The sequence below is a fragment of the Haemorhous mexicanus genome, chromosome 10 (assembly GCF_027477595.1).
Source record: "Haemorhous mexicanus isolate bHaeMex1 chromosome 10, bHaeMex1.pri, whole genome shotgun sequence".
NCBI lineage: Eukaryota > Metazoa > Chordata > Aves > Passeriformes > Fringillidae > Haemorhous > Haemorhous mexicanus.
The window spans coordinates 11,584,733-11,610,784 of NC_082350.1; the positions used below are offsets into that span (position 1 = coordinate 11,584,733).

Below are 26,052 nucleotides of genomic sequence, written 5' to 3' on the forward strand. Positions count from 1 at the left end.
TGTGTGCTTTCCAGCTGTAGTTTTACCAGAAATTGAAAGTTTTGTCAGAGATTTGTTTGTAGGAGTTACAAAAAATGCACAAAATTTAAACATTTAAAAGTTTCCACCATTGTCATTGCATCCCTAGAGTTGTGCCCTGTGTAATGTATTAGCTACCAGTTCCAATCCTCAAGTAACTATGTTGTCTTAATGCAGAAACATGTAGCAAAATGTGATTATAACAGCAAATAATAAAAAATATATTAAAGGTATTGCCTTAACTTTTAGCATTTCCTAAATTTATGTGATGTTTGGAGATAAGGTGTCACGCAATTGACTGGAAGAACTAATATTATCCCATTTCAAAGAAGTATCTAACACAACATACTAGCCAACTCAAGTCCATTACTCATAACATGGATCAGATGGCTTTTTGTTTTAATTTTATCAGCACATTAACTCAGGGCAGAGATCACATCTTCAGTCTTCTCACAAGGGCATCATGAAACCACGCAGAAATGACAAGCCAAAAATAACACTTTAAAGTTTTTTGTCAGTGAATTTTCACTGTGACCGAACAGTCTCACCTCGATTTCATCCCATTTGAGATCCACAACTCTCTGTCCAGCCTTTGGCTGCCACGTGGGCAGCGTGACAGTGGCTCTGGAGCGGGGCAGAGCAATGTCAGGCTCCAGGGTGGACGAGGCTGGGCTGCTGTGCTGGGGTGAGGTGGCCTCTGTCCCCTGGGAGGCTGCAGGGCTCTGGGGTGAGTGTTCACAGTGTGCTCCCTCAAAGCCTTCCCTGCACACACAGAGGTAGCCATCCCCGCTGCTGCTGCAGTTGCCATGGAGACAGGGGTTGCTGGCACAAGGATCTGAAACAAACTGGAAAAAACATCATATAGGTCAATTACTGATTATAAAGGATTTATTTCTGGTTTTAAAAATACCATAAAACAGGATTCTTTCCCCCTACTCCATTCATCTTCTGAACATATTTATGAACCAAACTCATCTTTGATATATCTTCAAGGAGGTAAATTCAAAGGATTAAAGAAGAATACAAATTATATTAACTACTTTCCTTAGACCATTTATGCTAATTCACTGTTGCCACATTCAAGCAAAAGGATAAACACAAAAAAGGAACGTGACCATCATTCATTATCAGGAATTTTCAAAAACAGACTTAAAAGAGTAACCTATTCAGAGAAAACATCAGATATGTTGGAATTTAAGGGAGTAACAGAAATAGGAAAGGGCACAGCACTCGTACAGATCAGCAGGTTACAAAGCAGCTCTGTGTGGTCAGAGCTAACTACATCACACCATCCTATTTGTGGACACAACTTCCTTTGTAAAAGAGCTGGGCCTTTTACCTACACTTCATTTTGTGGACAGCAGTTTCAGAGTCCAATTCATTTGGGTGCTGAAAGCTCTCTAACTGGAGTTAGAAAGCAGGGGCACAACTCTGCCTGTTTTTAAAGCAGCATTTGTAATAGCATGGACAAGACTAAGCTCAGTGATGCAGGAAAAATGTTGTCCGCGCCTTTAATTTCTACCTTGAATTTACCTACAGCTATTTTGTTGTTTCTTATGTCATCACTGACTTTCAGGTTAAAGGTCTTCCCTTTTCTCTGTTGAATTTTACATTCATAATGCATTTATAGATATGTATATCTACATCTACAAACTCCAAGTTTCATCTCCTGGAAACATTAGCTGTACTTCCCCTGTTTCTTTGGGGAAGACAAGCCCATCCCTCCAGACACATGTTTATTTTTGCACCTGGGACTCCAAAGTTTAGCACTGCCTTTTGCAAAAGCATCAATACTTTTGCTTGTCCTGGAAACAGCTTCCAATATAATACTGAAGAAATGCTTGCCTTAATGAGAGCTAAATCACACTGCTGGCTTGCTGTCATCAACCAAGACCATCAGGCAGCTCCCTTCACTTGTCTTCACATCAAAGGGAAAACACATCGCTGGAATCAGACATTTCCTCATCTTTAAATGCAAATTTCACCCAAGTGCTCCAGTCCTAAAGGTTACTCCATTCTTTCCTGTACAATATTCCTCCTCTTCTCTGCATAAGCAATGCTTCATATTACATTTCTCAGTAAAGCAGCACAGTCACTTATTATTAAATATTTGTTATAATTACCTCAAGAACTACAAAAACCTTAAATATCATTAATGTAAAAAAGTATTAGGTCTACACTAGGAATTTTATCTTTCCACTAATCCAAAGGTCTGGTGTCAGGGACACCAAGTCCTAAAACCTCCTTATATAAAACAATGCTATTATTGACCTCAGCTGGAATTCTTTCTTTGGCTCAAATTTTTGTATACCCCAGACTCTGTAACATTTTTGGACAGAAAATAGACTAAAATTTATTAGGAAAGTTAATTTTGGAGACAGTCAATGATGAATGTCAGGTTTTGTCCTGATACAGAAGGCTTAAACGCCACAGAGGACAGTCCAAAATACACGGTCTATTAATTGATCTTGTGGCTTGGTCACAGTTCAGAGTGTTATTTACTCTACTTGGGGACACATCTCATACATATAAGGGGATACATCAGACATCAGGGTCAAGCTCAGACTCTTCTTCATTTTTAACACTCAGCTATATGGCAAGTTTATATATATACTTGACATATCAAGGAAATGTGGGGCTTTATGTTCAGAAGGGCTTATCTCCTTAAAGTCTCTTTCCCCTGCAAATCAAAAGAATACCTAAGTTCTCAAAGAACAATTTCTACATCTCTTCTCCCCAAAATAATATTTAAGTGACAGAAAAGAACAATTTTCAGGAAGGAGCTAGTTCTGTTCTATGGTATGTCAGTTACATTTTAAGCTTGCTCCACTGCCAAGTGCCAGAGATATTCATAGAAATTTTCTTTTCCTTTAAGAGTACTGAAGATAAAATGTGTTGACATGTGAACAAAGCCCAGCTCAAAAATTGCTTGCAACAGTTTTTTCATATTCTAGTTTCTTGGACTAGATCTGAGTTTCAAAGAACTGCAGATTTCCTTTTGTAGGATAAGCTCTTTACTCATGCTTTCACAATAAATCCAAATTCAAAATAAGCCTATTTTATGTTAGTAATTCAATTGTTCTTGTCACACCTGAAACGTTAAGGTTATTTTCTGCAAGCCTTGTAAGAAGAAAGAGAAAAACACAGTTTTCAATCACAAGGGACACTTCCCCCATTATTGAATGCATCCATTCACTTTACAAGCACAACAATAAAAAATGCTATGTGATCCATTCTATTTGATGAAAACTGATTTGAGCTTGTTTGACTGGAAACAGATGTTAACAGATTATTAATTAATTAATTAATAATTAAGTCCTGCTCAGTGCTGCCCCTGCCATGCCCTGAAGAACACCTTGTGCTTTAGGAACCACCTCTACCCTTTCAGACAGAGTAGAAGTGAAAACAACTAAAACAGTTTAGATTAGCTGAAAAATGAAAAAAGATGAGTAGATGCTGAACTTCAGCCACAGACTTCCTCAGAACTTAGTTTTATGAAGCACCTCACAGGATTTTATCATTATTCTCACTCCTTAGTTACTAGTAATTCAAAAGCTCATTTGTCTTCCAATAAGCCTATCAAAACAAATCAATGTCATTTGTGCATAGGTTTTCTGTTAAACTAAAGAGCCCATTTTAATTATCAGATAAAAAGAGATAAGCAAATAAAATTGACTAATTTGTGTTGTGATGTTTCTGTGGTTTCTCTGGTCCTCACCAAGGTGGCACCAATGGTTAGCCAAGTGATCTGAGAAGCATTTTGACACAGTGAACAGCATGGCTACATCAGAATTAAAGCTAGCAAAATTTCAAGGCTTACCCTTCAACAAACTATTGAAGATCACAAAAAAAAAAACCTAAACCAAAACAAAAAAAAAAAAAACCAAAACACCTTGGTCTCATAACTAAGAGCTGAACCTAAATATACTGCAAATACACAATTACAAACTCCTTTTTTAGCCACTCCTCATGCAGTACACAGTATCTTCAGAGACTTGCACAGAGAAAAGAAGGCAGCAAGTAGCATGAATCCATATAGCCCATGAATAAATACTAAATCAGTATGATCACCACTAAAAAATCCAGGGTTGTTTTAGGTACAGGATTTCCATAGTCACTATTAAGAAAGTATGTTTTGTATTTTGGCCTCTTGTTTTCATCCCCATTTTTTCACTTAATAGTCTGTCTGTTTTTATAATACATCCCCTGACTAAACAGGCACAGCCAGCCATTGCAGCTGACAGGCCAAGCTAAAAAGCATAAAATGTATTTGCATGCAATTACTATTCCATATGCCTGGACAACTGTAATCCCTGAGACATTTTTCCAATAGAATCCTAAGACACAGGCATACCAAGGTGCCCTTCAAATCATAGTTAATTTTCCAAAGGCAGATTGAATATGGTACAACAAACTGGGCTTGTTTAAGAATCACAAACATGGATCCTTGGTCCTTGGCCAGCCAGTCCAGTTGTTTCCTAAGGTTTCAATTCAAGATAAAACACTGCAGGATGTAAATCTGCAAGATCTTTCTGCCAGTACTACTTGTGATGACACCAATTTGTCAGTTGATGCTCATTCACCTTCTCTTCAAAGTGGTTCTACTTGTTCCACCTGGAGACAGTCCAGGTAGATCCTCCAGAGAGCTTCAAAAAAATAGAATGGTAAGTCTAAAGCCAAGGCTACAGATGAGCTCCTAAACACTGTGCCAAACCTCTCTTCCACCTGCAGCTCTCCTCTTAGATGTGTTAGTACAAAACTAACTTTTAGGTCAGTTTTTATTGCTGTTGCCTACAGCCACAGACAATATTACACCAGTTTGCAACTTCAGTAAAATATAGAAAATGAAAAACCAGTAGATCCAGTCCTCATGTTAAGAATTCAGCAGATTGTTTAAATTCATTCTACGGGGTGAATGTTAACCTGCTAACAAAGCCAAGCTGCCACAATCATGTCAAAGGCTGATACCTTGCATATGCATCCAGAAGCACTCACTACCTCAAACACCCTGCAGATATTAAAAACCAACACAGCCCAAAGTTTTCAACTTCCCATGGCTCACTGAGATAGCTTTTCCAGTTACAGGATAAATTGCTGTTGTTCTCAAATATGTAGAGTTATTCAAGTGGCTGGGACTTAGACAAGTCTCTTCATGTGTTCTGGTAAAAAGATCTTAGGAGAAATTCAAATCAGTAAAAATAAAACTGGTTTTGCTCCTACATTGCTGAAGAAATTCCCCAATACAAAAGCAAACAACTTCTCTCCCAGATGAATTCATGGAAAGATCCACCACATTCACACACCAATTTCAAAACTCACATGGTACATTAAAAGTTATCAACTTCTGAATACTTTAGAAAGAAAATAATTAAAACCTACAGTCTAAGCTATTATCTGCTTTTAATAAAGTAGGGGGGAAAATATTTTTTCCTTTTAAGCATGTGAAATATCATCTATTTTTGCATATGCATCAATTTATGAAAAAGAGATGGAAGCAGATTTAAATCTTTTACATAGCAATGACAACAAAGATTATCAAAAAATGTAATCTCTTTGAAAAAATTTGTTTAATTATGTTCAAACTATTATTAGAATTTATTTTAATGCAATCCTTCACACAGTAAAGCTGTAAATTCCATTCCATCTCACATTAAATATTAGTGCTAAATATGAAATGAAAAGCAAGGAAAAAAGATTAATTTGAATTTTAAAAAACCCCCAGATGTTCCAAATAGTATCCACAGGAAAAGCATTGAGATGAGTATATCAAATAAATGCATTTTCTTTAGTTTTGAGAAAAGACTGCTTTGAGACTCAGTAGGACTTAAGCAACATATCTGGGTTCAATTTCTGGCTCTCCCAGAGACATCCTGTGTGAGCTGAGAACAGCCAGATCCATCTCTGCCTCTTTCCAACTGTAAAATGGGGATTACACTTCCTTTCTCACACTGCCAGTGTTGGCTGGTTAGAAAGCAATTTTTTTTCAGGATGGGAACCACAGAGACAGTAGCAATAGGAACTCTCAAGCAGTGCTGAAATACAAATAAATACAATCAAGAAATACATCCCTGTAGAGCAAGGCTAAATATATAACCTGCAGCTATTTAGCTTTGTTTCTTAGTCTTTCTCTCTTTTTTGTTTCTTTCTGTGGCCATTCTGGTTTCTTCTGAACATTTCTTTGCTCCAATGGACAGAAGTGTTTACAGAATTATTCAGCAAACTTTAAAGTCAAGAAAAAAGTCCTAAGTTATATTAGCTCTTCTAATTAACCCATAATAGACAGGAAAATCATCTTAACATTGCATCTTTAGACACTATTGTTCTTCAAAACAAATTTGCTTCAAAACAGATGTGCTGAAGAGTACATTCATTTTCCAACTGAGACCGAACACAACAGAAATAAAAGTGGCTGAAACACCCTGATTAGGAGAGTCAGGAAGAAGGAGAGCTTTTTGTCACATGAGGATGTAAAAATAGAACCCCATCAGCACCATGATCACACAGGTACTGCCGCCTTAAATGGCTGCTCCCTAAAAGCTGCCTGCAATGTCCTTTGTGTGAGAATTTAAGGACATTCCCCAGAAGGAATTCTTCTGCCACAGGCACCAGGACACAGTGACACACTGCCTGACAGGGTGGGGTGACCACAGTGAGCAGAGCCAGGCCGTACAGGAATTGGAATGTCAGAGTCTGTCAGAAGAAAGGACGTGCCAGCAGTGTGCTCTTCATACTGTGAGCTGCCCATGGGCAACAAACTACACCAGTCTGAGACCTGAGTATCAGGGGTTTAACAGAATGGGAAACAACAAAGTAATAAAAAGTGCTGTACACAGAGGTCCTGGAAGCCAGAGCAATCAGGGCTTTCCTCAAAAAAGTGAAAGCAGGACAAGACGTTTCTCTATTACATAAAACAAGAATTTGGCAGCTATGTCATCTTCAATCATTAGGAACTGTCTACAGGCTACAAGACAAAACTGAGATCAATCAAGATTTAGAAGGCCAAGACCAAGAACTATGTCATACTAAAAATAGAATACAAGCAACTTCTTTCTAGAAGCAAACACTCTTTTCATTTAGCAATTCAACCCTATGCCCAACCCATGAAGAACGCTATCAATAAATCTAATAAAGTGTAACCTTTATCAGATAATTCAGAATATGATTCTTTGAAACACCATTAACAATGAGAACTGGATTTCTTCCAAGCTGCAATTCTCATTCCATGAGTTTTGAATATTCAGAGTAATGAAACTGCCAGTGAATGTAATAAATGGATATAAAACATTTTTCTTTACTTCAGTGAAGCAGAAAAAAAATGCCTAAAGAAATTGTCTGTTTAATTGCAAACCAAAGCATGGCTGCCCACATCTATTTGAAAAACCAGCAAACATAACACGGCAGAATTTGAACAGCGTGATAGATTTTCACAACAGAGCTCCAGCAAATGGCTGATTTACCCTTGTGTAATAAGTTACCAGACACCAACTGCTTTGCTCTACCTATCCTCAGGCACATTCTTACCTCAAGGTATCCCGAAATAACTGCAAAGTAAATTGAGATCATTTTCCCTCTCCCTTAATGACAGGAAAATATCTGCTTCACACTAACCACTCAAAACTGTCAGATGTCAGCATGTACATAAACATTATGGAGAAGGAGCTTACTTTTTTCTCTGCTTTTCCCATCAGATTATTTTCAATCCCATTTTTAAATATATATTTGCCTTTGTCCTATTGTGAAAGGACATTCAAATAGTTTGATATTTTTATAAATACAACAGATTTAAGGTTACATTCCCAGTAGACAAGCTAAGCGAGTTTACTGCCTTCTTCAGCAACACCCATACTCAGCAAAGACACTTTTTCAAAAAAACCAGAATTATATCTATCCCAAAGATGGGTCAACTACTTAAGACAAAGGACCTAAGTAGTATTAATAAATCTCTGAAGATCTGCATTGATGTTTTTTACCACAGAATCATCTCATTTTACACTAAGGGCTGGCACCCTGCTCTAATTGTTAGTATGGACCCCAGTGGTTCCCTCATTACTGGTGGCAAGCTAGGGGGTAATTGTGAAGGCAAAGCATTACTTTTGTCACAGTGGCACAACACACTTGTTTGTTTAGATCTTATGCTATTGTTTCATTATTAAAATATCACACAGTGAAAGAAATATCAATAGTATCTTTATTCTTAATATTGTTTTCCCTTTTTAGAAGAATATTTTCTTGAGCAGCAGCACAAGATATTTTTATAATAGAACATTAAAATAGGTAATGATATGAAAATTCATAACATTTTTTATTTCTATGCTGAACTAGTACAAAGCTGAAATTAAGTAAACATGCTCATAAAATTACTAGTAGAATTCTATAAAAAAAACACACAAGCAAGTTTCCAGGTTATATGCACAAGATTTTTAAAAATTTTTGAACAAAAGACTTAATAATTTCAATTAAAAAAAGTTTGAGATTAACTATATGGGTCACGGCCTAATTTAAGGTTACTAATGTAATTTCAAAATACTAAAGTTCTGCCATGAATACTCTGAGTTATAGTGAGATCAGGACTAGCAGAGGCAGAAATACACTCCACCTATCTTAATGGGGGGCGGGGGGAATCCCAAATGATCTGCTACTTCAATTTTCAAAATTAACTAAGGAAATTACTTATCCTACTCAAAGTAAGATGATCTTAAATTCCTAAAATGTCAGCTGTTTTAAAAATAATAGTGTTCTATAATCTCTCTACAGGAATGCTGAGTTTTACATGTATGCCCACCCTTAAAAATATTGAACAAAACAAATTTGAGAGTTTTCTAGAAATCTACAAACTAATTAAACATTTTACCTTCATTGCATGAACAAGCACCCAGGTCAAGGATCAAGCCTATGCAGGTGCTCTGAGTGACAAAAAGTGCACAGTGAAAGCTCACACTTAATTATCTACAAGACACAGCATGCTTCCCAAGTTCAACAACAGAACAGCAACAGCATTCTCATTTTCTTAAGCATCAACCTCAAGACACAAATTCATACAAAATAGACTTCATTAGTTCAAGTACTCAGGGCATTTCTCGATTTCCAAGTCTGAGACTTCACACTTTTCTAGGTGAGCTACAGCAAAACAGACACACAGTCTAGAAAAGAGACAAGATAGTACTAAATAACACAGTGAGCTGTGCATAAAACTGCAGCTGAACCATCAGTAGGACATGAAATCCTGAAAAACTCAGCAGATGTGACAATTGGCTGCTCTCATAGCTTTTTGCCCACAAGAGGCTGTGAAAAGAGGAAAAGATAACAAACACACCATAAGGTACCTAGGAGATGTGATATAACCAGCAGTTCATTGATGTCACATTCTCCAAATCAAGTATGAAAAAGAAAATTAAAATTTGAGGACATTGAAAAGAAGTAATTGTTATCACTTCAAGCCACAACACATCAAAAAGGAGACATTTTGGCAGTTGAGGCATTTGGCAATCAATAAAACAGCAAATGCTCAAATGCTTATGCACCAAGTCAAATAGATGAGCATGAGATGGGTCCTCCAGTGCCTTCAAACAACCAAAATTCCTGCACTGCATCCCGTACTACTGACAGCACAGTAAATCACAGATATATGCTCTGCTGATTTTTTGCTTATTTCTCATACTTTAACATCCTGTCAGATCCAAAGTTAAAATATTGTCTAGCTGGAGAAATACTGAAAGAAAGGTGAAAAAATTTGCAACACTTGAACACTTTCTCTCAGTACACACTCCTGGTTTTCTGTGTTGGATTATGTTACTCCCCATGAATTCTACTTTAAAAACTCTTTCCTTTATATAATACATACTTGATTTTAATCCTTGGGACTCGCGATTAGAATTCCAAGACCCAGCTACATTTTTATATGGTTCTGGGGGGTTAAACTGACTACTAAATACACTTAATTAATACACCTGAACAACACTGTACATCTGCAGGACATTTGCAAGAATGTCAGATCTATCTACAGAGAGCAGGTGAAAAGAGAGGCCAGTGTAAAGAAACTGACTTCAGCTCTCTCGTTGTTACAGCAGACAAGGATTCAAAGCATTCCTTTCTGGATTAGGAACCTGACTGTTTTCTGGTCAAAAGTGATTTTTAATTTTAAGGCAGGGCCAGAGGCATCTTTATCTCATAACAAAGCACCTGCCCACACATAGAGAGCAATGTCCAAAGAGTTTCAAATCAATATCCACCTCCTCATCCCTGAAGAATTTACCATTTTACTGCAAAAAGTAACTGGATTAAATATTTGAACAACATTGGGATGGAGATAGAAACCCCAAATTTCTCTGCTCCTACTTGCTAAACATCATCACTCACTCATGTTGGCACTCACTGCCATTGTCACCATCCCTCTCTGTGAAAGCACATTCAACTACAACGCTGTATCTCACATTTTATGACAGCCTGGGTGAACTCAGTTACTTCACAGCACTTAGTTAAGGTATGAAAACAGCAGCATATGCCTGAACTTTGAGAATAAGCCAGTCTGCAGAGCCATAAAATAGGTCTTTATAGTCAGTGGTGAGAGGCAATGCTTCTTTTAGCCTCATCTGAAATAGCAGTTTTGCCTAGTCAGTAGAACATCCTTTTTGGGGTTATTTTTTTTTAAAATAAGTTTTTCTTGAGATCCAAAGTACCTTCTAAAATTGTATTAAAATAAAATGGATTATCATTTTTCCTATGCCAGTAACAATTGCTCCGGGTTTTGTCTTAGTAGCCTATGCCAGCACAATTCTTCTCATGCTAGGTTTTGATCACTTTCTATTAATTTCAGCTACTCAATCACTCTCAGATCTTCTGGTTATATATACAGATTTTTCATTTCTTTAGTGCAGAGGAATATGCTTCCTAATAGAATCTCTGGGTCTAGGGAAATAAAAACTTGATGCACAGCCTCCCTCTCTGGGACAGTTGCATGCAATCTCAGGTCTCCTGAAGCAAGTTGCAGGGAGCCTGTCATCATAAATAGGGCAATTGCCTCTCAATGTGTTCACTGTCACGTCAGAGATGTCAAGAGGCAACTTGCTTGTTATATGTTCTTGCTGGTGCCTCCAAGATGCCATGCATACTCATTGTTCACCATGATGAAAGATACGTGGCAGAAATGGCAGTGAGTCAAGGTTCAGCCCAGCAACAAACTCATCTTCTATCATTTTAAATCTGCCCTAAAGATCCCAGCTTTTACCAAATGCAATACAATATTAATGAACAGTTCCTGAAAGAAAGGACAGGATTTGTGCCCCTTCTAGATGGAAGGGCACAAAGGAAGGGGCCTTATACCTGTCACCAAACTACATTGTGTGATGCTGTCATTTTGCTGTCCACTGGAAACTCTAGAAACAAGAGTGGTTTTAAACAACACCATTCTACAACTTCTGTCACTTAAATTTCTCTTCTGATGGTTTATCCTTATGAATTAGTCTGTATCCAGACAAGTTGAAACCTATGCCACAGGTCAATCCCCACATTATTTACATCTCCAAATCCATTATTACTCTCTTTGAATGACTTCAAATCTGCTGGTTTAGTTAGTAATACCAATATTAATTTATCCCTTCATTATTTGATGCTATGAAGTGGACTTTTAATTTTCTGACGCAATACTTCATAGCATCTGGAAAAAATCTTAAGGGTAATAACTAAGTGAAGATCTCTCTCTGATCAAAATTTGGTAATCTTATTATACGTCTCTATGCCTTATCTTGTGATATTTAGCAAATACATTGCTCTCCTTCAAATCACTTAGGTTTTAAGAGTCTTCTATCACAACTGTGTTTAAGAGGTGAACAAGCAAAGTCTGAGATATTTAGAAGCTGTTTCTCACACTTTGTTTTCATTCAGTATCCCTTTAGGATGTGGAAAGAGTACCAGACATGCAGGTATACCTTGGATTTATATACTGGCATTGTGACATTCTTCTGCTCTTTTCTCTGGCCCTTTCATCACAGTAATCCAAATATTAAAAACAACTTTTAGACCAATTCTCATTTGTTTTGACACTATTCATCATCTCCTGTCTATATGACCCATGACTCTCTACTCACTCTATTCAAGGCCCAAATTTTCCTGGCTGGTTTGGTTCTGCATGTCCCCATTCCCCTGTACAACACCTGACAGCAATGACCCACAGGAGGTGAGAGCAAGGACCTCCAGCCCTGATCACAACCATTCTGGGAAACTTGGTATGGAACACAAAGGCAATAGCAGCAGAATTGTGTTTCCTGCAGATCACTCCAGCACCCTTTCATCAGTTAGAGTCCTACATCTATGCTTACATTATTAATAGTTTTCTGTGTATTTTTTTCAAGTTTCCATTAATTCCTATAACAAAACATTCATTTTGGGTGGCAAACATCAGGGCTTTTGAAAGGCACTCTCCTATATCTATTTATGATATAATAGATAGCAAGACACATAAGAGTGTCTGAGAGCATTCCAGAGGCAACAGAAGTGTTTATTGATATTATTTTTCCCCAGATTCTCAGGTTTTTAGGGGCTGAAGCACTTATCTCCTTTTCAAACAGCTACAAGAATTCAAGTGAGTATTTCCTGGCACTGTAAAAGAATTCTAAGTTATTTCTGGGGTTATCACCCAGCATATTGCCTCCATATCATGCATTAGTAGGCACTTGGACACCCTCTCTCAGAATGCTCAGCTCTGATACAAGTGTTAGTCACAATATTAAAAATGCCACTTCTCCTGTTGTAACTGTACTGAAAGATGGTGATTCAGGAAACATTTGAACAGGCAGCCAAACACCAAGTCTACAAATAGCAAAACAGTGAGCACCTTTTGCACAATAGCTCTGTCACTGAGGCCCAACACAGAATTCATTTTGACCATTCCATGTGTTTACATCACAGAATGAGATGGCATCTTTTGACAAATGCCAGGCTTTTTATAAATTATTGAAAATTGCAAACACACATCTTACATCAGCATTTTGTCCTTGACCTTTAGCAAACACATTTATACTACAACAAACTTCTTCTAAAAGATAGGAGAAATAGAAAAAAAAAGTAACTATTTTAAACCACTCCTATGGGCATGCCTTGCAGGAAATTTTAATATAATGGACAAAAAAAATGGCTCATTAAATCCCTGCTGTACCATATCCTACACATCTTATTCTGTCAGGTTACATGGTATTTTAAGGCACTACAGTGCTGCCTTTCCTTCTGAGGACAGAAAGTGCAATGGAGCAGACTCTTAAGGCCGTATTTGCAAAATGGAAGAACACAACAGAACCTCATTGAGGTACAAATTTTGTCCTTAGTCCTTGTTCTTTCACTGCTAGTTGGTTCAAAAATTGTTTTACATAAGTAGTTAAAAGAGTAACAAAAGTATGGAGAACAAAAAAAAAGTAAGAAAAAAGTTATTTTATCTTCATTTGTCTTCTTTATAGACAGGAGACAAACCATGATGTGACTAGGGACTAAACCTGCCAAACCTCTTCCCATTGACTTACGTTTTGCATTACAAAAATTATTTTTTAATTAAAGACCTAATAAAAATATTTCTCTGGGAAACAAGAGTGGGTTTTCTAAACAAAAAGTTCTTTTATCAAGTAATTCCTTGTTTAATGTAGAAAGGAGCCTACTCTGAAATACATTAGGAAATAAATACTGGCAGAGAGTCTAGAGCAAGAACAAAGAAATCTAAGAGAAGTTGACCAGGAAAAACATAAACTTGTTTTGCCAATACAAGAGAAAGAAGTATTAATTAATCAAAAAGTCTAATCACAGAATCAGTTTGATTTTCTAATATCTTAGGATGATAAACATAGGTATAGACAAAATACAATTAAATTATAAACATAATTATATACAAAAGCTGCCCTTTTGCCAATGGCTTCACTTCAATTCATTTTAAGTTCAAAAAACATCTTACCAGGAATGAACTATTGCCATGACAATTTTACTGGAATTTAGTGACTAGGTATATTCAGGTTAAATGTCAGTCCAGTTCTGGCAGTCACACTCTGGCCCTCAATAGATTCAGAGAGTAAAGTCGGCAAGCCAGAAAAGTTTTAAGGGATCTTCTTGGTCTTGTGAATTAGTATTGAATTTGGAAACAGACTGAAAGGTAAGATAAAAGCATGTGGCCCGTGCACAGGCTTTGTGACATTGCTTTGCCAATATATTTCCAGCTTGGTTTGTCACACTTCTGTTACTTTTTTATTATCCATTACTCAAACAGATTGCATATTTGATGAAGACATTCAGGAATCATTTCTTGCACACAAAAATGTCAAGTAAGAATAAAATAATGAGCAATTTCATTTTAATTTATGATCTCAAATAGAACTTGAATCTCGATAAAAAGCACAGCCTCAATTATGACTTTCTTGCATTGCGATTTTGGTCTTGTGTGGAACACAGTCAATGTTATTTATGTCTGAAATGCAACTAAAAAAAAATTGGCTATACTAACTGAACAACCAACCACAGAAACCCCTCCCTCATAAGCCAGTAGATTGGCAGCAAGTAGTGCTGTAGGTGGGCCTGCAACTCCTTGCTGTGGTACCAAGCACATAAAAAATAATGCCATTTTCCACCACAAACATGTAGAGATCTGCCAGATAAATATTTGGAAACTGAAAAGCTGGTATTACAAGCAGATTGAAGCATGGCACCATCCCATCCTAAATTTCTTTAGGGTATGTTCCTTCTGCTCACTCTGATTGCAAAGACAGAAAAATAAACGCAAAGCAAAGCAATGCTGTTTTTAGATAACAAACCATCTGGTAAAATGCCTACAATAATTACTCTGTTTCCTTTACAATAACTTTCCATATGTTGGTAACTAGTCATATTTTCTTGTCCCACAATATAATCAGCTAGGAACTAAAAATGCACCCTAGAGTGCTGAAATTGGACTTACAGTCACAATTTAGGATATACCCAACTGCAACTGTACTTATTCTTTAACAGGAAAATTATGCCCATGATTTAATATGGTTCTTCACCACCAATCCTTATTAGATTTCAAATTGCAATGATCTTGCAAAACAAAGCATTATCATACACTCTTTCTTCTTATCTCTCTAATTTTTTTTAGATAAAAGCCAACATACCTATTTCACCTATTTACTTGCTCTGCTTATTATGGAAATACAGAAATATTTCCAAAAATAAAACTATCTTTTTATCCCCATCCCAGCAGACACATACTGTATCTTCATCAGTCTTTCTGTGGCCAAGAATTACTACCCAAGACAAGCAAATGCACTGAACATTTTTTACACTAATCTAACCCCTTTTCTGCTCCCAGAGAATACTTCAACGTTTTCTTCTTGTAATTTTCTTTTCCCATAAAGAGCTCTTGACAAAAAATGCATATGACTCCATATTACATATGACTACACCCCACAAACTGTGCAGTTTTTCCTTTGAATTCCTAATAGACACAATTATTAGCTTGTCAGCATTTTCCAGCTACATCAAACTCGCTTAGCAAAATGTGTCAGTTCTATTTACAAACTCCACCCAGCTAGTGTAAAATATTTTTATACTGAAGGAAAACTGAGCTTAAGTTGCTAGTTAAGAACTATAAAAAACAATCAGGCCCTGAGACAGAACAAGCTACTTATTGACAAAGCAAGTAGTAAGATATTTAGTGACATGACAAGACAACAGTTTATACTCTATAAGAAATACTGACACCCTACAACTGAAGCAATGCATGACACCTACACTGTTAGTATTCAAGTACTTGCATAGCTAGATGACAGAAATTCTCTTGATTTAGCATCAAGTCTTTCTCCATAACTTGTCCAAATATGACAAGTTACTTCCCACAGCAGCCAGCAGTACAGAAATGACCTAACAATGCAAACAACACCCCTGAGGCTGAGGAAAGAAATAGGTAAAAATATATCCCACGTTCTTTAAATACAGTCTCCCAAAACTGATAAGAAGAAGTCAAACACGTGGTAAATCACAGGAATATAAAATGTATGTTTGCACACTCCTTAATACTACAGATTCTCTGATCTCTGCAGCAAAAAACTGAACCAAACAGGACATCGACCTTAATTTTTCTTACAATCAATATTTACCCACAGGCCAAAAGCCAAGCACCAGATAGTGTGCACTGGCATCATGAAATTGCATTAGGGATGGAAGGGTTGGGAGTAAATAAACTGAAAGACAACAAACTCCCTGCTCTCCATGCTCCTCTATCACTCAAGGCTAAGTTCTTAAAGTATGTCTTTGTAGAAATATGCCCCTTTCTCAACTCTTGCTATACCTGCACACTTACATATCCACAAACTGATTGTGTATAACAATATTTAGGCACAATTTTTATTTGCTTCTTGAAATGTAAAGCTTACATTTATCAATTTTCGTTTAAAGAAAATGCAGCCTAACTTCTCTGAGAATTTCACATAGATAAGATGGAACAATAGTAAATTCTGGTTAAGAGAACTTTACACATAAAGCAAAGAAAAAAGTACACCTCTTTGTCTGTATCTGTCACAGAAAGTATTCCAGTTTAAAATACTTTCAAATTTTTAATTTTTTTACTCAAGAGTCCTTGAGTCTTTCAAGACACAGAAAATTATAGAAGACTTTTTATATTCACTTCTTTATAAACAGTAGTGGATTTACACTTTGTTCCACTAATTTGAAGATGCAATGACGTTTTGAGGATAAGCCAGAAGTCATACATAAGTGTTGTAGGTTACAACACATTCTTAAATTACAGGTTAAAAACAAAGTAAAGTAAAAAACTTGATAGTGGGCCCTGCATTCAACATTTACATCCAAAACCTGATATTTATTGGCACACATCCCCATCATTTCCTTTGTTGAAATCTTGCACTTTCTTCAGTTTGTTTTCAGTGAATAAAGACAAACATTTAATTGTGATTTTTTTCTAATACAAGCACACACTTACCAGAATTCACCTCTTACTGTTGGTGCATCAGATGCTTATAATTACACCAGACTAAGTTTGTAGACTGTGTTCAAAATCTTTTTTTGTATTCATATGCTAAATCATAGTTTAATCCAAGCCTGACTTGGCCTTTTAGCGCTACTATCAACACTTATTTTACAAACGACCTCCCGAATCTTATTTGGATCCTCTGTTCTGTGGATCATCATAATTTTGCAATCTCTCAAAGATCAAAGAAAACTCTACAAATTGATGATAGTGCTAATCCACTTGCTAGATGAAATCCCTGGATTCCATAGAGATTTTTTTCATACACTCCAGGATATCTTTGGCTGCTAAATACTACATCTCTAAACCAAAAAGAAGATGCTTAAAATGAGGGAGAGAAGGAGAGAACCTTTCCAATATTCAGTCTTCTGCACAGTGATTTTACCTGCAAAAATGTTACATATTCACTAACACTTGTTCTACCTCGACTCCATGGAAAAACCTGGCAGGCATAGGGAGCCTCTGCATTTTAAAGTGTCTGACTCCATGAACATCACAAAATGTCTTCCCCCCAGAAAGGTAAGGCCATAAAGTATAATGTCTTAAATCCTAACCAAGGCTTTGCTAATCAAACTTCTGGATTAAAAGTTTTACCCAATTAGCTCCCTGTTAAAAGATATGGTTACTGAATTTTCACATTTCCTTTCCAATTGCTTCCTCTTATCTGATTTCTGTCCTTGGGTCCTTGTGATGACCTATATAAAATGGCAAAGCCTCATTATCAGAATTCTGCAGCACCCAGAACTGGGTGAATTGATGAACCAAAGCCACAGCTGGAGCAAGAGACTGCAGATGTACAGTCAGGCAGGAAGGTGTTCCTTTGAAATAAGACAGAAATGGGCTGTTCTCACCAGGGCTTTGAAAACAGATAAAAATGTGAAGTTCTATTATATAAAAATAAGAACCATTTAGGGGGGAAAAGTCTCTACTTGATACTTTTATCCTCCTAATCTCTTTCTGCCCATCCAGGCAGTCATTCAGGAGCACTGTCCCTCACAGATTTCACATGCTTACAAAGGAAGAAAAAAACAAACGTAACTTCTGTTGACATTGTGAGTACAGAAGGGGACACTTCATATACCCCATATAAAAATTAATGAGTGAGTCTAGTCATGGAAAAGCCATGGAATTCCTAGAACTCTTGAAAGGACATACACAGACATCATCCAAAAAATATCTAATGAGTTATCCTAGATTAGCACTTCACCTGTCCTCTAACAAGTGGGCCAGCATTGTTCAGCAGAACAAGCAGAGCACGCCACAGAACACTCTGAGTCTTTGAGAGCACATAAAATTACTGGGAGCATTACTTTCACCTTACTAACTGAAAGCAAAAAAGGAAGAAAATAGTTCCATCATTCTACCTAATTCTCTTGAAATCTGGAGTACTCTCGGGACCTGCATTGTGCATGAACTATTTTCTCAGATGCATCAAACATGCTGATCTTCAAGTGTTTACAATGCCAAAACCATCCAGTCTTGCTGCCTACATTTTCTCTTTATCGTGACTGAACTTCAATATGAGGAGCTCTATTGTGAGCCACCCCAAAGATGACTTTCCTCCCTGTGTGAAAGAAACTTCTGATGAAACCTCTCCAAACTCTTTCTGTTCTGATTTTAAAATTCTTTTTTTTTTTTTTTTTAGCTATAAGAGGTTTGTTTATTGTGCTTAGAATTGGGTATTGCTGTTCCAAATTTTATGAACTCCCAGTACGGGCAATTCTAATGAATCTCCAGGGCTTTGACAAGAGCAAACAATTTGTCAGAATTTCTGAGATTACCTCCAGTATTTAAGTGTCTATAAACATGAGCCTTTGTATTTGGGCATGAATGTATCTTGGCTACCCCTGACAATAAAATCTCCAGTTATAAGCACTTCCATTCAGAAGCCATCACAAAGTTCACCCATGTCAAAACATTTGGGGTTTTCAATGAATAAAGTAAAATAGCAAGATTTTTGTCATCTAACATTGACTTAGATTGAACACTTAGCCCTGTCTATAATCTATGCTGAAGGGTCATAGCTGGAGTTAAAAGAAAAGAAATACTTCATGGATATTTTACCGTGTTCACTGTTTCAGAACAAAACAGTACTGACAGCAACAACCTAAAAGCATCAAACTTCAGCCAGAACAGGCACAACGTGGATTTTGCTTCATAGCCTTTTAGTGTGTAATACAAATGTCATCTGCATGGGTGCTACCATAAAGCATCAAAAACCAAACTCTTGTGCCTCAAAAAGATACCAAATTAGATTAATATAATCAGCCTTATTTTTTTCCACATACAAGCTGTTTTGCTTATTAAGTAGGACTACAAAAAACATAATTCATTTTAAATTGCATGTGTCATATGGAAGCAAAGGTTTCATAATATGTTCTATAGTTAATTTTGTTATAGAAAAAATCAGACAAATTGTTGTTGATATGGCTACTGCTTGTAACTGGCAGGTATAAAACATTGGGCCAGAAAAATGACCTTTCAAAACTCTCATATTAATAAAGCAACTTAATTTTTCCACTCTGTGACCAAGAAGTAATTTTTCCCTAATAATGCTGCAAGAATTATGAAAGCTCTCAAAAAATGTGGACTGCAACATTTTCAAAGTTCCTTTGGACAAAAGTAGGCTTAAAGAAGATAGTGGTCTTTCTGCATCTCATACTGAAATTTATAATTGCCATAAATATTCTGAAAAACCCTACTGGAATCTACTTTGTCAGCATCTTAGATTGCAGCAATTAATCTCAGCTAACTCATTAATTGGATCCAGAAATCTGTTTGTTCCTTACTTTTGCTCCAATCACCACAAAAGCACTCTTCATAACTCTAGTAAGTTAAAATAAATAAAAACAAAAAACACATGGGAAAAAAGTTTTTCCTTGTTCCTTGCAGTAAACAAGGGCATTTAAGCACTTTCAAAAGTTATTATAAAGCATAGTACACATATTTTATAAACAAAGGTAGTTATAGCTGCAACCCTCCTGCACCTCTTTAATCCTCAGAAATACAACCCTTCTGAAAGAAAGATATTTACCAGGACATTTATATGCCAATACTTCCAAATACATCCTCAGACATAAGAGGATAATACTTAAGTGTAATGCAGAAAGAACTTTTTCAGGACTGAAGCATGGACCACCAACACCAGTCCTTTTTTTTTTTTTTTTTAATTAAAAATGTGCATACCTTTTAGGTATATGCTCCAATTCCACTGATTCAAAAGAAGTACATTTTCTTAACAAGGCTTTTGCATCCTTAGAGGACATTCAAACATATTTTTGTGTTTTCAAGATATAAACAACTCATTTCCATCTTGCCTTATAAAATTATATTGAGCATCATGCTGCATCTTATTATAAACAGGAACTACTTATTATAAATACATATAAGAAATGAACATTCCTAAAATTTAATGAACAAAACTGTGATCTGCATGCTGTGGTTCATTAGGTTCTCATATGAAAAGCAAAACAACACCACAGCCCAAAATTAAAAACTGTGGTTTTAAATTAGTTCTTTTAGGGCTCCTCATCTTTTAGCTGCAGTGGGAAATGGATATGAGAAGACAGATGCTGTAAGTTCAGTTCATTACTATGAGCTCTGCGTTATTTCCCAACCTTCCTGATACTATGAAGATTGATTGCCACTCTATTCCTTTAGATGTATGTGGATTTGAATAAATGGTTTGTTTTCTCTAGCCTATTTCAAAAATTTTAGTATTTTTCTTTTTTTAATCTCCTATCCTTACATTCATGGCACATTTTGAAGATCTCGTCTCAACATACTCTCACATAGAACTGGAACAGAAATCATTAGCAATCTTGATTGAACTCTGTCATGGCTCCAAAGCAGCACGAGTATGTTTCACACGGGGAGAGCAGGGCTGCACTTCCCAGAAAAGACCTACATTAGCTCCAGAACAAAACAAAGATGGCCAAAACAAAGATGTCATCATGACCCAAGAACGGGGATGATTTTCACCACAGATGTATGTAAGTAAGGAAGAGGAGACAAAAGCACTCGAGTTAAAAAACTGTCAAAAACTACAGCTGACCTCTTCATCAAGCAGCTTTTAGTACCATATGAAAGCTCAGGATGTTTATCAAACTCTCAAATAAAAAAAAATTAAATTACCAGTTAATAATACAATCTCTTGGATAAGAACAAAATTATTGTGTTCTGGGAGTTTTATATTTTTAAAATATACCTTACTGCAGTAGAATAAAGTCTGCCTTGTCATATTTCAAGGCTGTGTAATTTGTTTTTTTATCTCATCTCAAAAGACTTTAAAATCTCTGAATTGCCTTAACTCACCAAAGCAGTCACACCTCTACGCTTTGTAAAAGCAAAGAAAGAAAAAGTAAGGGTATTTTAAAATAGAATGGGTATTTTAACTGACGTCTTTCATCAGATACTTTCATGAGGTTTCATTTGAGGATACACACTGGAGGAAACAATGATTTGAATATGTAAATAATGGAAGAGGATGCCCATTCACAGCAAAGTGCTCTGCACTTTGCAAAACATGTATTAGTCAAAAGTGGATAATAATGCCAGGAATAATATTTATACAAAATCTTCTATAACTAGAAAATTATGTTTATACAGCGGCCATGAACCACTGATACAGGATGAGCAGAATGTAGGCAATTCCCATGGAATCTGGTTACTGAAGTCATGCCAGGTTAACTGAATTGGCTTTGTTAAACTAATACATTCTTTGTGCAGGGACTCTTCTGTAATAGGTTTTCAAATAGTTATTTCAACTTAAATTGTGTCTGTGAAGTTGTGCTGTTCTCATTTTATGAGAATTTCATATAAGCCTGCTAAAAAGAGAGCTCTAGCTTCAAACTCCAACACTTTCATTGCTGCAGGCAGACATGGAGAGGGTAGATAGGGCAGGAGGATTATTGGACTGGAGACAGGCAGCTTTCCCATTTACTTCCAAAGACAGCCACAAATATTTCTTGTTCATGTCTTATTAATCCAGCCTTTAGCACTACTTTTTCTGCACTGTCATGACAAACCAACCATGGAGCAAATACTGCTAGGTCTCCATGTCCCACCATCCATTTTCTTTTGTGACAAACTGGAAGCTCTTTCATACAGGAATGATTCCATGCCTCTGCATTATGCAAGTACAGCAGGATTCTCATTCACTGGTAATTGTATAGATACTAAAACATACCTGAACTATTATACATAGAATTACAAGAAAATGATGGTCTTGGTTGATTACCATGGCTGCAAGGTCAGAATCTTATATGGGAGGTTATTGCAGTCAGCTCAAATGACCCAAATTTGACAGGCTGTGCAAACTCCAGCCTTTCCCAAACTAAATCAATGTGAACAGCTCTCAACAGGAGTGTAAGAGCTCTCAAGTGTGTTTTACACTGTCTGCCTAAAACCATCTGACCCAGGAAGGAGACACCTCACTGATCCGTGCTATCAGAAGGGAGTCTCCATCCAAGGTGAACAGGCTTGTAACTCACAAGTTCTATCTGGAGGTAGCTGAGGAAAAAACACATTGTGCTTTTCAGCTATCATATCTGAGAATATATACCATGAGAATGCCTCAATGCAAGAGCTTTGTATGTTACATTACATCCTTAAAGACTGCTAAAAATTTAACTAGCTGGAATCCAAAACATGTGACCCTAAATTGAGAAGCTGTTAAATAAAACATGTAGGAAGCCACTCAAAGCTTTCATTTGGAATTCTATTGTGGTCATTCTATATTTGGAGCTTGAATGTCTCAAGAATTACCTCAGTTAACCCATTTAAAAAAAAAAATCTACAGGGGGAAAAGTCAGTGGCTCTAGGAGGGGAAAAAAAAAATCCTCTTTTTAAACCTGCAGCCTACACAAAATGTGGAAGTAAACAAGGAGTTTGAGACACATTTTGTCACAGCCAATAGTTTACCTAATTAAGTTGGGGGTTCATTGTCATTGTTTCACTCTTAAGTGGATATCCAGAATAAACAGCCAGCTGTCAGAGAGTGACAGAGATGAATATTAATGCATGTTGGGGGAAAAAAAGTGCAAAAGCTTTGCTGTCACATTAAGTTCTCACATAGAAAAACATATTCCCTCATTTTGTGGGATGGAAATTCACAAAATAATCCCTCATTTTACTACTTTTTAACTAATATGGGGTAACCATCACCAACCTCTAGCCAACATTAGGCAAGGATGGTGAATTTTTTTTGGGAGGGGGGGAGTGTCTCACTCTTAGATCCTTCAGTTAATTGATCCTGACATATGAACCTATCCACATAGGAGAAATCAGATCCTGATAGTCTGATAGAAGGGGTAACTGAATACACACTTTTCCTGATAGGATCTGCATGCTCCAGGAGCAAGAACAAGGCAACATTGCCTTTAACAGCCTCTGGTCACGAGCTTACCAGCTTCAGAAGCTCCTGGTTAACTTTTCCCCTGTGATAGAGCTTAGTTTCTCAGAAAATACTCAGACAAGGTGCTTCTCTATACAATTTCAAAACAATTAAAATGTGCATACACCTGAAACAATAAGAATTACTGGTTATGACAGCACACTACAAGATTTTGGAAAACAATTTCTTCTGAAGGTTTTTCTAATAATTTCTGGAAACAACTTCAGTCCTGTCCTATATAATCTTCTGCACTATCAATACTATGATGGACTGTTATAGAAACATTCCAAACATTTTTAGACAGGGCAATGCTGACTGGACTAATTTCTTCAATCAAATTTTCACCAGCCCAGTATTAGTACATTATTTATAAGCTGTTTGCTGGTTTACAAGGTTGATCCATTAAACCAAGTAAGTCTTTTCAGTGACATTTGTTTGAATTGAGACCAGGACACTATTTAATATTCAACCCAACAAAAGACTGCAGTAAACGACAGCAACAAAACTGTTTGACTTTAAAAGTTGTTTTAGCAATTGTGGAACTATGAGCAAAAAGCAGTTACAGCAACATAAAAATCACTGAGTAAAAAGTGGGGTTACTTTCTTGTTGGAAGAATATGCCTTACAGAATAAAAATGCTGGAGAAATTTCACTTTGTGTGTATTTGTCAAACAAAGCACTTTTGAAGGTAGCTTTTTTGAATTCTTTATTAAAACTAGTATCCCATCCATGCATTTCTCCTAGAAATAAAAAGACTCAACACTAAACATTCTAAAAAACTATAGAAATTGTGTTATACAGTTTTCTTACAAATTCTCCAATACACCTAAAGGTGAATTTTTCCATCACTGTAAACCCATGTGTCATCCATACGATGATGGTCAAATAAAGAACACAAAATTAATCTAAATTTTCTTATTTGCAAGCTGATGACAAAATTATTTCTCTTTTCAGGGTATCATACAATTTTGTTTATCTAGTTGTTGGTATTTTATGCAAAGCAAGTGTTCATTGTTTTCTTAAGAGTACAAAAAATGGATGCCATTGAAATTCTCCATATTTCAATGTGAAATAATGCTCACATCTAAAAGGCAATATTTTTATCAGCACAAAGGTTTTGTTCAAAAATAAGTTCTCAAGCAGATTATGATGAAAAGTAAGGATTTTTTTTGTTTGGTTGTGGGAATTTTTCTTTTAAATACAATATAATAAAGGGTATCCAGTTACATTTTACTGAACCAAGTACAGACTAGTCCTGACTGTCATACCTATGGATCCAATTTCTCCATAATGCCAGACTTCCCCATTTCTATTCAAATTACAAGCCATAACTGAGAATTCATTATCTATTGAATCTTATGTGTAGGACCATTTACTTTTTAATGAAACCAAAACAAAGCAGCATAGTAGAAAATGTTCCCTAGTTACAAACATGGCTTCATTAAACCTCCTTTTTTAATTAAAAATATGATATTAAAGTCAGGTCTAATGTAAATTTTAAGATCTAAAACCCCAAGTAAATACTTTGATAAAAAGTTATTAATACTACCTCATTAACTTCTGTGCTTGTCAAACATGTCTGTTAAAGAATGTTAAAATTTAATCTTATGTCTACCTATTAAAAAGCAGAAAGCAAAGAGAGAAATGAAAGAACAACACATTTTAACTAAAAGCCTGGAGCAATCAAGGCAGTGATAGTGAGAGCAAATTTTACCACCTCAAGAACATTGAGGTGTGTTATATGAAAAGAGCCATATATATCTGGGGACAGAAATACAGTAGTAAAATTATACACTTCTAGATTATTAGAAATACTATTTCTTTAATATTAAGCAAGGAATGCTTCTTACTATTTTTTACTTTTTACATAACACGGAGCAAGACTGAGAAGGGGATAAGCAAACCCATAAATAAACTGAGACTAATGAGGAATTGCCACCAAACACCATCTTTGACATGGAAGAAAAAAATCTCAAAAATCATTCAAAGTAGGAGAAATTAGAAGTGACATTATACTGTGCTACCCCACTGGCACAAAAGAAAAGAGACAGCAAAATAAAAGAACACATTTCAGAATTAGAAAAACCTTGGCACTAAGTTTCAAAGTCAGAAAATTTGCTTTCCTGTAATTTAGAAAAAAAGCAACCCTGTTTGTTGTTTTTAACATAATCCTATTCCAAATAGATGTAAATCCTTTAGATTTAATTTCTTGTACATAAATCTGTCTCACATGAAATGCAATGGAATAGGAAGGGTGTCACTGCATATGCTGCTGGCAATATCAGTTAATATTTTTTTGCCTTACAATACCCTAATTTCAAGCACACAAGTCATTAAGCACTGCAGCTTTCAGGCCAAAAACTTTTGCTTACAACTGTCACAAAACTTCAAAAGATTTCATATTTTTAGAAGTGCCTAGGAATGCATGCTTGGTTTATTACATCAAAGGACCAGTTCACTGACATCCCTGCATCTGGACAAGACTAAGCAGTCATGAAATAAGTGCAAGCTAGAAAGCTTATTTTCCTGATAATGGACACTATCGTTTGAAATGGTTGATGGTTTTGAAGAGAAACTATCACTATTTCCTGAAATTGTGCAATCCAGCAAAACAACTCACCCTTGCTGGCAGCACAGAATTCAGATAATG

General features: G+C 36.2%; 1 protein-coding gene across 2 annotated transcripts in view; it reads right to left on the bottom strand.

Moving 5' to 3' along the window:
• DNER (delta/notch like EGF repeat containing) overlaps positions 1 to 26,052 on the bottom strand; it is a 108,358-nt gene that overhangs the window by 62,457 nt on the left and 19,849 nt on the right. For both annotated transcript variants that reach the window (XM_059855332.1, XM_059855331.1), the window contains exon 2: positions 567 to 863. In XM_059855332.1, coding sequence (XP_059711315.1) covers positions 567 to 863 — 297 coding nt within the window. The remainder of the gene's footprint in view (positions 1 to 566; positions 864 to 26,052) is intronic.